The sequence below is a fragment of the Amblyomma maculatum genome, chromosome 5 (assembly GCF_055883805.1).
Source record: "Amblyomma maculatum isolate TAMU_Amacu chromosome 5, ASM5588380v1, whole genome shotgun sequence".
NCBI classification, from domain to species: Eukaryota; Metazoa; Arthropoda; class Arachnida; order Ixodida; family Ixodidae; genus Amblyomma; species Amblyomma maculatum.
This window is the reverse complement of record NC_139348.1, coordinates 152,877,728-152,891,335: the sequence shown is the minus strand read 5'-3', so window position 1 is coordinate 152,891,335 and position 13,608 is coordinate 152,877,728. Positions and strand designations below refer to the sequence as shown.

Genomic DNA, 13,608 nt, shown 5'->3' with positions numbered 1-13,608 from the left:
AAAAGCCCAATATTTAATACGGACTTTCGACTTGCCCGACAGTATCCGCCTGGGCACATTAATCTGATACGCGGTCCCTTGTCTTGACGCACTATGAAATGTAGCACCGAAGATGGGTATAAATGGTCCTGAACTCCACACGTTTGACTGGCCCGAAACGTATCACCTTTCGGTTAGCACCACTCTGAGACCGGGATACATGTTTCTGGTGAAATGATCAGTCTGATGATCACCATGTACACATGTGGTTTTCAAATGACGCATACTGACGGCGCATTGTAAATTCTGAATTCACAATGAATGTACAGTACGGTCCACTGTTAAAGGGAACGTGAGACGACGTGTCTACCGGGTTTTACAAATCATTCATGAGAGAGTCGGCGACAAATAATCGCACATGATGCACGTGCAGTAAGCACGGCATGGTGCTCTTCCCGCCCATGCACATTGTGCCAGCCATTCTCGCCAGTTGTCGGCTTCAGCGCTTTGCAAAGTGTTTTGGCTATTCGATGACACGTTCCCTGTAACACGTGGATCGTACTGTACATAGCATATTGCGCATGACGCTAATATGGCGTGGAAAGGGTACAGGAGACAAAGAAATACGAAAAATTTCTGTGCGTCTGTTATGTTTGAGGACTTTATGTTCATGAACTTCGCATACGGGTTTATGCAGAATGTCACAATAGGCGTATATGTTTTTTTTTTCAAATTATAATTAGCGCTTGTTTAGAGTGACCGAGTGTTGACTCTAATTTGTGTACACACGCGCACGCAGGTACCCGGAAAAGCCGTACCGGGGCTCGGCGTTTCGTTGCGTAAAGACGTCGCCGCCCCTAGACCCAGTGTTCCAGATTGCGGCGCGGGAAAGTGGCGTCGACCTGCGGGACGTACGGGAGAACCTGCCACCGGACCTCAGCATCTGGATAGATCCCGGCGAAGTCTCCTACCGCATCGGAGAGAAGGGTGCCGCTCAGGTCTGTCTGTGTTTCTGAGTGTTGAGAAACGAGACACGTGGAATCGTTAGACGTTTTAAGAAACCTCTATCGATGTGCGTAACCGTGAAACTCAAGCGAGGGTAATTCAGACGGTTTCGCCATCTGGGTTATAACAATATTAAGGGAATGAATAGTCTGAACAACACGTGGCTTAATGTTTTTTCCTTAGTAGCATATCACTAGTGCGATGTAATCACCACCTGCGGCAAGACACTTCTGCCGCCGGTTCGCACTAGAATTAGCTTATTCGCCTGCTGACTTGCAACTGGTCATTTCCGGGGCGCTACTAGCCTCTGCAGACGTTCTACTAGTTCCTGCTGGCTTTAAACTAGTCTCTGCTCACGTGTTATTAGTATTTTCTTGTGCTGTAGTAGTCTCTGCCGGTGTGGCCCCAGTCCTTGTCGTTATACCATTAGATTAGATTTCAACTGCTCCCTATGAAGCTTACTTGACTCATACAGGCTAAATTAATATCGTCCCGTTGAACTCATGTCCGCTGTTCAAGCTGGAAGAACAGCCTAGTGAAAAACAACCCTATGAGTCACAATAACCTCATACAGATTTCTCATTCTAAACTCATAAAAATCTCATATCGTCTCATATAAATATCATTTAACATATGAGAAATATGAGATGTATGACATTTGTATGAGTTTAGTATGAGAAATCTGTACGAGGTTATTGTGACTCCTACGGATTTTCAACAGGATTCACACCCGTTAACGAGGTCGCCAGCAGAGTAGCGCGCTGCTCATTAGTTCTTCATTTCCCTCACTCTTCTATCAGGGATACAATTATGGTGGAGGAGTATAGCCAGTGTCGGAGACTACGGTAGAAAGCTGCGTGCCCTTGAAGAAGAATGTGTTTTCAAACTTTTGAAGGACATCTAAATTTTGTCGCTTATTAAAAACCATAGATCAGGTGGTACAGCTTATTAAACACATCTCGTATTGATATGACGTGCAGTGAAGCATGACAGGAAAAGCACATAAAAGAGCAGCATTTTTTAGAGCGTCGGTGGAAGCTGCCGGTTTCTGGATTTCGCGTCATCAGTGTAGTACTTGGTGTAACCAGCCACCTGCCAGCCACAGCAAGCAGTGGCAGAGTGAAGCGCTGCCTGTCAAATTTAACGGCTAGCTGGCAGCATTACTGGAGATAAAAACATTGGCTCCCGAATTTAGGAAACAGGGAGAAAGGAGGGGAGCCAAATGCGCAACCTGAATGAGGTTGCTGCCACGGGAAGAACCTGGAGGCTGGTTACTATGAAAGGAGAAAGTTATGAGCAGGATTGAACAATGCGCAACCTGATGGTTGCTCTACGAGATGAAACCGTAGATTGCAACCGTGAGAACAAGGTATATCAAGAGCGGAGGTATGCACAGTACGCGGGAGAACAAAATGAGGATGAGGGGGATGTGGTTTGAGAGTTAGAAGAGCAACGGCGGAAGAGGGGGATGTGAGAGTTGGACTGTGAAAACGGCTGACCGCCGAAGAATTGACGCGCTTGAATTGTGGTGCTGGCGGAGACTCTTGAGAGTTCCTTGGACTGACAGAAGATCAAATCAGTCAATATTGTCGACCATGAACCCTGACTGCTCATTGGAGGTTGCTCAGCTACTTTGGTCATCTGATGAGAAGAGAGGAGTCGCTGGAGAAAGATTTGATGTTGGGAAAGGTTGAGGGTCGCCGGAGAAGGGGTAGGCAGCGAACGCGATGGTTAGATAGCATCCTCGAGGCACTGCAGATGAAGTTATGTGATGTTAGGAAGATAGTGAGAGACCGGAAAGCGTGGCGTGACATGGTCCATAGGGTCACGAAGAGTCGGACACGACTGAACGACTGAACTGACTGACTGACTGGCGGAAGAGGGAAAGGTGGAAGCCTTAGGTGGAAAGTAGAATAAGAGGGTATGGCGGGGGCATGGGAGCAGGGTCACACCGAACATTTGCCGGCTGACGCGTAGTATGCTGTGACAGAACCTGACAGCTCATCCACTTCGCCCACACGTCTCTTCAGACGAGGTTGATGAGGCACGGTGACAGCGCCGGCAGATGTGATGTCGGCGCCGCCTTTATAACCATTAGGGACTGAGAAAGGTTGTCAGTTTGTTTAAGTGTGGGAAAATATATAGCAAACTGTATATTTGTACATATGTAACGTCCCTCTCAAATGCTACAGTTCAGGACATCGGCGAACAAAAATATTTGGACAGAGACACAGATGATGATGATGAAAACGTTTATTTATGGCCACATCAGTTTATACAAGGGGAAGGCTGATCGGGTCCCTAGTCTGGGACACCATTGGGTCGCTGTCCGTGCTCTTTCGTTGTTCCTCGAGGTCCGAGCTCGACAGGGCCGTCTCCTAGCCCTCCCACGCTGGCTGATTTATTAGGTCAATACTGCTATTTTCCTGGCAGGCTCATACCATGTGGTATAAGTTTGCCTTCTCGCCACAAAACTACACTGCTCTGAAAAGGAATCCGGCTCAATGGCGTGAAGCGTAGCTGAATTATTAGAAGACAGAGTTTGTAGCCTTCGAAGGTACACTCTTGTAATGCCACACTTCTGATTTTCTAAGACCCTTAGCAGGCCTCGGGTATGTCTGCCTTTCAAGGCGAAAATGCCAGGATATGTTGGAATAGGTTGTTAATGGAGAGGGGAAGACAGACAGACAAATTTCATTCTCATGAAGGAATTCAGGGCACGCAGAGCATCCAGCTCCCCGCACGGCACCACTGCACGTAAGTTTTTATGTTCATAAGGTTCATAACACTGATGGCTCGGCCAGTGGCAATGGTCTGCACGGCCGGGTCCTCCGAGTGACGCAGGGTCTCCCAATCCTCTCAGGTCTTGAAGTACTCAAGGCCCCGTGGGGAGGGTACGCCAGGCACAGAGAAAAGTTCTCAGATTTTGCTTTGCCGAGTATTGTCATCAGCCAATTTTCCTCTCCGTTGTCATTGCGGGAAGCTCTACATACAAGGTGATGAACACGACATGGAGAACAGAGAAAGCAGTCAGATCTACCACCTTGTGCACATGATGTTGACGTTGACACGAGCGCAAGGCCCTAATAATATGTGTACTACACCGAATAATTGTATAACGTATGCGTACCAGCAATGTAACTAGTGACCGATCATGATTTTGCACGTGCGTCCTTTCCCAGTGATCATCATAGTGAGTCTAACAACCATAAGCTCGCTTGGCACGGAAAGCACACTGCGACTGCTTAAAAGGCAGTCCAAAGCTTTTAGCCATCCGCCTAGCGAGCTTGGCACGGGGAACACACAGCGACTTCTTAAAGAAGCAGTCCAGATCTTTAGTCATCCTCTTAGAATTCTTGAAATTAGTGCAGCGCTCCAGGGCGTGCTTCATAACAAGCTGTAAATGAGGTCACGCTCGTTTGCTGCAGGTTGGGGAGTCGAGAACGACTATATATTCTTGTGCTTGTAGAGCATTATTGTCGCATGCAAAGAATAGCACTGTGCGCTACTGTTTTCGTAGTGGAGAAATCGTTATAATATCGCGAGGTGTATTTGGGTTTCCCTTTTTACCTTCGATACTTGATGCACGTAATTGTTTCGACCACAACTTGAATAAAGCATAGTCATGATTTACATTCACTCACTCACTCAATCAATCAATCAATCAATCAATCAATCAATCAATCAATCAATCAATCAATCAATCAATCAATCAATCAGAGTTGTGCTTCTCAGTACTTTGGTATAGCTAGCCTCCAGCAGATCATATGCATAATGGATGAGGTGTACACACGTGCTCACTACTCCAAAACTTAAGAACGAGGGTATTAAACAACTCAGCCAAAGATGAACTGGCGGCGAATAATTTTAGCGGTAGCGTGCCCACAGCAATTTTAGTATGGGCAAGTATTAAGAGATGACTCTATTTTCTTCTGTCTTTCCGCCGTCCAGGTACTCTTGGGCGGACCTCCGTCGTCCGCCTCGGAGTCCCGTTGCTGCTCGACAAGCCCAGGTTCGCCTGATGACGCCTTAGTCGCACAGCTCGCTGGACTAGGCCTAGGTCCTGGCGCCGCCATGACACCCCTGTCCCCTGGCTCCGGAGCGCAGCCCGCATCCGCGACCCCCGTGTTGGCAGCAGCTGCAGCAGCAGCAGCAGCCGCTGCCGGCCACCATGGCAGCCCATGCGGCAACGGTGTCACACCACCGACGCCAGTCGTAAACGGGGCCACGCGATCCCTCACCTTTACCACGGCCAGCTTCGCGCAGACAAAGTTCGGCTCGACCAAGCTCAAGACAAGCTCCAAGCGCGCCCAGAGGCTGTCGCCCACCGAACTGGGGCTGCGACGAGAGCAGCAGCAGCAACAACACCAGCAGCAACAGCAGCAGCAGCAGCAACATCAGCAACAGCCACAGCACCAGCCGCAGCCGCCGCACACCAGGGCGGCGCCACAGTCTAGCGGCGCCGGTGCGCCGGGCAACCCACTGTCTCCGCACATGGACCTGTACGGGGCTGCGTTGCCGGTGGACGGGTTCGGCGATGCCGCGGCCGCGGCTGTAGTGGCGTCACAGGTGGCGGCTGCAGCGGCAGCCTCGTGCCCGCCGCCCACGTCACGTTTTGCCGCGGCACCCTTCTTGGCGGCTGCGGCAGCGGCCGGTGGTGGCGGATCGCTGCAAGGCCACCACCACGGGCACCACCATCATCACCACCATGCGGCCGTGTCCGGAGCCGCGGCGGAGCTCGGGGCTGCCCTGCAGCAGCACCTGCTGCTCGCAAACTAGTCGTCGTTGTCGTGGTTGTTGTACTGTTTTTTTTTTCGTAGGGCCCACACCTCGAGTGTTGAGGATAAAACGCGCGGCTGCCTGGTGTTGTGGTAGTCGAAGTGGTGGCACTGGTTTCATTGTGTCTGTGGCTGAACGACTCGTGGAACAGTAAAAAAGAAACTAAAGAGAACCTCTAGACGCCCTGATAGTGACGAGAACCGCTTTGCTAATACTGCATAGGTCTGTTTGTCGATCTTTAACTGTAGAGTTGCAAGAAATCAATGAAGATCAAGCAACGTACGCACATATTCGTCATGAGAGGCGAGTAATCTATTCTGCCTAAAGGAAAGCCGTCGCAGTTTTCATGAGTCTATTGATGCTCCAAGCGCAAATGTCGTTTAAGCTTCAACATTAAAGCAGCCTTGTCAGTAGTGGTCTACAGTACACCTGCAAGAATCCTCTCGATGTTTCTTCATTGGCTCTCCTTGAGCGAAAATACTGCGCGTGCAAGTGTCTGCAGTCGTCTACATTTCGGCTGTACACGAAATTGTGTCGCAATGAAAGAAGGGGCGAAGAAAAGGTTAGAGACCAAATCTGTGTTATATGGCAAGTGTATATCGCTGGTCAGGCTCTTAAGAGGTCGTAGTCTTTTTCATGCCAGGCTGTACTTGCAATATCTGCTCTCCTTTGCTTATGGAAGTGGTGTTTAATGCAACAGTTCATGGCTTCATAAAATGCACCACATGTTTTTAGAGAATGCGCTTGGTGCCGGAGCTGAAAGCATCACGGCTTTTTCGTTCTCACGGTGTGCTATCGCCCTAGTTGCTTGCGTCCTCAGAGATGACCGAGCAAACAGTTGATAACACCTTCGATAGAAAACTGTCTGTGGAATAACGCCACACGGTTTCTCGCATAAGGTTGTACTCCAAAATAGCAGTTCGGATTTTTTGGCGCAATTTTTTGGTACAAATATTCTCTTTCATTCACGCATTGGTGAAGTCGTGTGAAGTCTTCTTTCAGTTTAATCCGATACTCTGCCATTGTTAGACGTCAAACGGTGTGCGAAGGAACAAATATCTGTTCTACGTTATTTGGAAATGAAGTTTATTACATTGTATGCGCAGCTAGAAGCAGTCGTTGACAGTGGATGAGAGGAAGCCAGCAGGGCGTCTGGAGGTTCTCCCACGGAACACGAGAAACGGGGCTGTCTAAAGATGTCGACGCCCAGTTATATTGAGTGCTCCTATTTGGAAGCGATAGACCAGGAGGCGAATATTCTAAAGTATTGTAAAAGCGAACAAAACGTGGAATAAGTTTTAAATGAGGTAATAGACCTGATCGGAAATAGTGTCACAAACCTAGGTTGTAGCGACGAGCTTCTTAAGAAGTGTTCGCTACCATAAAGTGGCGTCGGCACACAGATGACAATGCTTTCGCCAGTGCGCAGTCAGCCGTGGTCGGTCGCAGTGTCGTGGGTGCTCATCTCGTGGGACCTTGATTGTAGCCTAGACGCAGCCTGTATGAACCGGAGCTTTCACACCCACGTGATTAATTACAGTAATTTCGGGACGACTGAAGAGGTGCAACGTTGTTGCGATGGCACGACATGAACAAGCCTTGCACCCTAACTCGGGGACGCATGCCGAGGCCTGCCTATGGCGTATAGCGGGCGGCGACTGAGTTGCTTTCGTCTCCGATATAGATCCCTGGAAGTACGTGCATAATGTGCTAGCCGCGCACGTGTTTAGCTAACGTAAAGCTGTTCGCTGCTTTTGCGGAAGGTCTATTTTCATGCCCAGTGAAATATTACAGGTACCTCTTTTACTAGGATGAAGAGAAAGGAACCAGAGATTAGCACCCATTCAGACTAGCAAGCCAGCTACGCCTAGTCGTCTGCGCTAACCCTTGTTCAACGTATTCCGGCGGCTTCGCGTTCAAGAAGTGAGCCAGTGATTCTGATTTCTTTTTTTTTTTTTTTTAAATCGTAAAGTAGAGGACGGTAGCGGCACCTGGAGGACCGAAACAAAGCCTGCGCACGCCACTTCAGACGTCATGCATTGCCTCTCGGGCGGGGACGAAATGCTTTGCTGCGAGAACATGAAATCGATGTGACAAAATAATTTTTGTATGCTCTGTAGTTGCTGCGAATGGCTTTCGTTTGGCGTCGTCCCGTCTCGTCAGCGGAGCTATCAAAGAGATGGTGCACTGGGATGCCATGTCTCAGCGAATAGAGCCACGGGAGGCAACGCGTTCCTGACGTTTTAAAGGTCTAGTTAAGTGCAAAGCTAGGACTCGTTAATACTGCCGTGACGTCACTCCGTTGGGCCCAGCTGAGCCAATGACGCAACGTTTTTGCTGCGTTTCTAGTCAATCTCACTTGACCAGTGCAGCCAGCATGGCGCGCGCTGGCGCCATAACCGGAAGTGACGTAGGTGTTGCGCAGACTTTGTTTCGTTTGAAGGGGTCTAACCGCGGCCCCTTTCCCTTCCCCCTTTTTTATTTGAGACATATACTGTGAAAGACCTTCTCTCACTTTGCCTTTTTCCGTGTCGTTTTTTCTGTACACGTTTTTTCTACTACGAGGTGTGTCGGTGTGTTTGATACAGAATGACCGCGTGATGACCGGGTTGTATGTACCTCTCTACAAGCAATGCCGCTAGGACACTGCAGAGCGCGCTACTCTCGCTTTGTCCGTTGCATCGGACAATCCTTACACTGTAATGTGGCCTGAGGGGCGATTGCGAGTTGCTCTAGTTCAATGAAAATTATTATTGGGCGGAAAATGACGGCGCTGGAGCGGAGCAGACGATTCGAAGCTTTCGCGTTATTCAGCTGTGCAGATGGCGGCGACAGCTCGATGGCATCATTGTTTGCGGCTGTATTTTCTAGCAGTAGATTTATGCGGGCTTGTGCGTGTATCCAGCATACCTGGAGTGCAAGAATCGACATTTGCTGGAAAAGGGAATGCGCGCATATTTCGTGCGTTACGACAGGCACAAGGAACGAAGGCAACTTTGCCGTAGGAACTCAGCACTGTAACCGGAAGGGGTACAAACAAAAAAGGATTTGAGGCCCACTCTCGCCAGGCGAGATTTCCCGATACCTGAAGCGCTCTTTACAGGCACCGAAGCGGCATTGCACGTAGTATCGTCGTTGTCGTAAGCTTCGTCGTTGTAATCGTCATATTTTTTATATCTATGAGAGAGTAAAAAAAAAGTTTTTAGGTTGTCATTTTTTAGTTTGGGTCTGCATTTTTCGGGCAGAGGGCGTCAGTACAAAGGTCGGATATCGTCGGCTGCAGACGCGACGCACGTGCTTGCTTTGGCGTAGCATGTGCGAGCCTGTTTTTGTCACAAGAATGAGAGCTGGACCGAAAAAAAAAAAGTGTCGAGTGAGATGAAAGTGAGAGATAGAGGAAAAGGAGAGATCTATTTTGTGCGGCGCAATAATACGACAGGGGGCGCTCTCTCCACCCCCGCCCCCACCCTACACTTTGCTTTCTGGGTCCGTAAATATATACACTCAACGCATAAAAATATATATACATATATATATCTTCTATATCTATCTACGCTCCATCGTAATATATGAAGGACTCACCCTCCAGCCCCGGTCTCCCGAACCTTCCAACGCGAAAATAAAGAAAGGAAATAAAAAAAAGGAAAGAATAAAAATAGAACCTCCCCGCTTCCTTCAGAATCCGATATGACCGGAGGCCCGTCCGCATGAACTGCCCCGCCGAGTTGGCAGGCGACACATTTTTGGCAGACGACACTCGTCGAGCTTGGCAAACGCCGTAGAAGCGACACACTTTGGCAGCGCTGTTCGTGCGAGGGGTCTGCACATTTCTGAGCCTTTTTTGTTTTGCGTTTTTTCATTGCGAAGAAAAAAGGGCAGGCCTCGTTGTGCTAGCTATTTTCGTACAACCAGCGCGGAAGGCTTAGGGATCTGCAGAGAGCTCGACGGGGACTGTTTATTAGGGGAAAACCGCGAAAAAAAAAAGTTTGTTGGTGGTTGTGTTCCGATGAGTTTCGTTGTTGTTGCTGTTGCTGCTGCTGTTGTTGTTGCGCGTGTTGGGGGATGGGCGGCGCACGACCTGTTGCAGCGGGGGAGAAAGGAGTAGGATGGTTAAGGAGAGAGGGAGAGGGGGGAGAGAAGAAGTGTCTGTGTGTGTATGTATGAGACCGAAGAGAGCGCAGTGATATACACGTCCTAAGATTCCAGAGGAAACAAAAAAAGAAGAGATGCATATAATACAACAGGAAGTCCCTTTTATCTTTTGTACTTTGACTTAGTGCAGGCGACGCGCGCTACGTCGGCGTCGTCTGCAGACGAGGCAGCCACACATTGTCTGCACTGTTTCTTCACATCTTGTTACATTTTAATAAGTTTTTAATAAATGTTGGACAAAAGCATTGTGACGTGTCCTGGTGTTCTTGTAAAGCGTAGACACGCTAACCACCCTCTGCTCCATATAAAGGGAATGTGCACATTGAATATTGGCGACCGAATATAGGACAAGCGCGTGGCACGAGCAAAACAATAGTATCGATCATTTTTAGCGACGTTAAACCAGAATCTTCTATTGAGCTAAGACTTTATTTCATAAAGGCTTCGTTCTCTCTGCCCTTAGGTGGATGTGGCTGTCGGCCGAGAAACAATTCGTCTAGATTTATTGGCTCAACCCTTGCCTTACACTAATGACAAATAAGAGAGGAGCTGCAACTTAAATAGCACATTCGGAATGTGTGCGAAATATCTGCAGATCCGCTGTTGATAGTTCATTAGACGCTGTCAAAGAAGGCACCCGGTTTGAAGGGTCACCACTAACGATACAAGAGACATATGACGCAAGCAGACGTCGCACAGACATGAACGTTGTAGACTTCTTCAGCCTTCCTGCTTGATGCTTCACCGAGATTCGTGGCGCCATGCGGCGTCGCCTGAAGGTACCTGCCTTCAAACTTTGATGTAAAAACCACGTTAGCTATAATGAGAGGAAGAGATGGTGAAGTATCGTTCGTTTGTTAATTTTTGAGCATGCGTGAGAGTAATATAACCCTAACCAGAACAGGATATACTAAATTGTTGTTTATTTTTAGCTTTTGAGCCTGATGACGTTAACTATCAGCTTAAGAAGTCATCTTCGATTCGCTCATTCCGATATTAAAATTTTTACAGCCTAGTGTGCACTGTGTAGTAAAAAGAAGAGCGCACATACGCTGACAAATAATTACAAACTTGAGTAATTAAGGGCTGCAGGCGCCCTATTAGTGGAACTGAATTTTTTCAGTCAGCACTGGCGAGATAGCCTGGTATACAACACAATACTAAGGTTTCTGTTGCTCCGATGGGACAACCAGTCCGTTCGCTCTTACCAAAGCAGTGGAAATGTCACTGCATTACAGCGCATATTCGCAGGAGTGATATAACTACAGAAGGCTTAGTGATACGTAGTACCCTCACGAGTGGAACGTCACCGGCATGAGATGAAAATATCAATTTATTTCGGGCTAACAGAAACATTCAAAGGTGCGACATAAAAATAGAAAATGGTTCTAGCAACAAATACCTTTAAATGCGCTTTACAATGAGGGTGATATCACCGCAGTCCGTCCACGTGTCGAAAGAATTCACAATATTTCTCATTGCACACCAGACATATATTTTTCTTTGTAGTTAGAAAATACGTCCAGCCCTTGGAATAGGTTAAATCTGAAGGGGCGTAAAGATGTTCTCCAAAAATTTAAGCAATGAACCAAAGAGAATGTAATGCAGTTTAAAAGTTAACTGAACCAAAATTGCTTCTAAAGTGCACAGTGCCGAATGGAAACTAAGAATTATTAAAAGTACAAAACATCAGCAACTTGAACTTAACTTTGAGAAAAAATACCTTTATTATTAACTGTTATGCTTTCAGCTATAACGTCGGTGGTTCGTGCCTGTAATTTATTGTGTAGACGTTGTAAACGGTAAAGGAAGTCTGCCAAAGAAATAAGAGCACAAAAATAATGCACAGTTCTCGTGATAAGTCCTCGTGTACAGTGGGACGTATACGGCATCCTTCAAAGTAAAATGTAAATAAAAGGTAAGGACGAGACTTCTCTTTTTCCCTTATAGATGTATAATTCTTCAGAAGGGAAGAGCACCCGAGTAGGTGACATTGTTACTCTAACTTCATTGCTCAAGACTGTACTTATGGAGGAACATCGCACGCGCAGTATGCAAAGAACAAATCGAAAATATTTTGTGTTTTTTTTTTCGCGTCTTGTCATAAGGTAGAATTCCTGGCGACATCAACAGCTGCCCTTACGCGCGGGAAGAAAAAGAGGACACGATGGAAATTAAAAAAAAAAAAAAAGTGCTTCCTCATTATCAAAATAAAGAAAAAAGAGTGGCCTGTTTGTTATGAACAAAAAAGTTGTTTCGAGAAACCGAGGGGTATGGTTGACTCTTCAATTAAATTATTGACATTTATAAAAGTTTCGTGCAGAACACCAAGAAAAAAGTTCCTTTTTTGGTCAGGTAAAAGATGAACATTTCATTGTGGTTTTTCATGAAAACGTTCAGGGTTGGAGAACCACAGGCGGTCTCTGATTTTTTCGTGCCATCAAGATTCTAAGCATATAACATAACACGACGCGTGAAAATGTGGAAACACTGGCACTGCTCTCGAAAACGGGAAATGGATTAGATGGTGCCTTATTACCGCATCACCACTCGGGCGGATTGCAATTCTGTAACACTGCGAGAAAGAGAAAGGCTTTCACCGCGAGGGCGGAATATTGGTAGCATTTTTGTTAAAACGTATTTGTAACAAATGTTTGACCTGTGTTTTTGCGCTAGTTCACTTTCTGGTTTATTTCAGAATCTCACTGCCTAAGTATAGGTATATTGTGGTTAACATGGGAGATGGCCCGACATAAGCTTTTGTCTATTGCATTACCGTAAGAGCTAGAAAAGGGAAGTAATTTAATATGACAGCCAACAACAACAAAAAAAGTGATCGGTTTCTATCAAGCGTATAACTCTGCATTCATCTGCCGGAGTGAAAAAAAAAAAAGAAACGAAAAATAAAAAAACAACCCCGCCTTACTTCGGCGAAGTGTAAATCCGCGTGCTGGGTTTATTGCGACACCGGCAAAGAGTGCCAGCACAGGCGATTCGTATTTACTCAAAATCCTTTCGGGGCTGGCTAAATTGACACATACAGATCCGGCTTTCGTCGAAATACAGTGCGATATTTTAGGAACTAACTGTTTTCGCCGCAATACGAAGCCAAGTTACGAGCTATATTACGAAGACAACAACGAAAGATTTGGGCTCAGACTTCGGTTGACAGATGGATGTAGTATTCGCAACGTTTTTATTTTTAATACCTTCCCATGAGCGGTAACCATCGAAGACAAACTCCCCAGCATTACGCTACTCGAAACGTTACCGCAAGAAAGCGAGCTCTCCTGATGCCGCTTCTTACGCAATGTAACGGATTATTGGCAACCAAGATCAAACTAGTACGGAGAAACGAAATAAACAAAGCGCCTAAAAAGCAGCAAGGGAAAAAAAACTACACGTTGCAGTGAGGACTGGAGCGGTTAGCCTCAACTGAGATTAACTAGGCTTACCATCCGCGTCATGCCGTGAGAGGAAAGAGGCACTAGTGACAAGGTCTCCTCGTGTTTCGTTCCACGCAATGCTAGAAATGTCGCCGTTGATCAGTCTACCGCAGTGCAATCGGAGAACGACCGAGGTGACGTTGATCGATATGGCCAGAGGAACCGGTGGGAAGAAAAGCTCCTACACTGCAGGAGTCGCGATATCTTGTGTTACTTAAGTCTCTCCTGCTTGGCGCGTCGAGGTAAG

At 47.1% G+C, this 13,608-nt stretch overlaps 1 protein-coding gene across 1 annotated transcript in view; it reads left to right on the top strand.

Moving 5' to 3' along the window:
• Positions 1-10,160, top strand: part of LOC146189983 (protein Tob1-like) — a 31,180-nt gene extending 21,020 nt beyond the window's left edge. Inside the window, exons 3-4 of the mRNA XM_084604701.1 lie at positions 779-977; positions 4,936-10,160. Coding sequence (XP_084460827.1) covers positions 779-977; positions 4,936-5,763 — 1,027 coding nt within the window. The 3' untranslated portion in view covers positions 5,764-10,160. The remainder of the gene's footprint in view (positions 1-778; positions 978-4,935) is intronic.
• Positions 10,161-13,608: the final 3,448 nt, after the last annotated feature.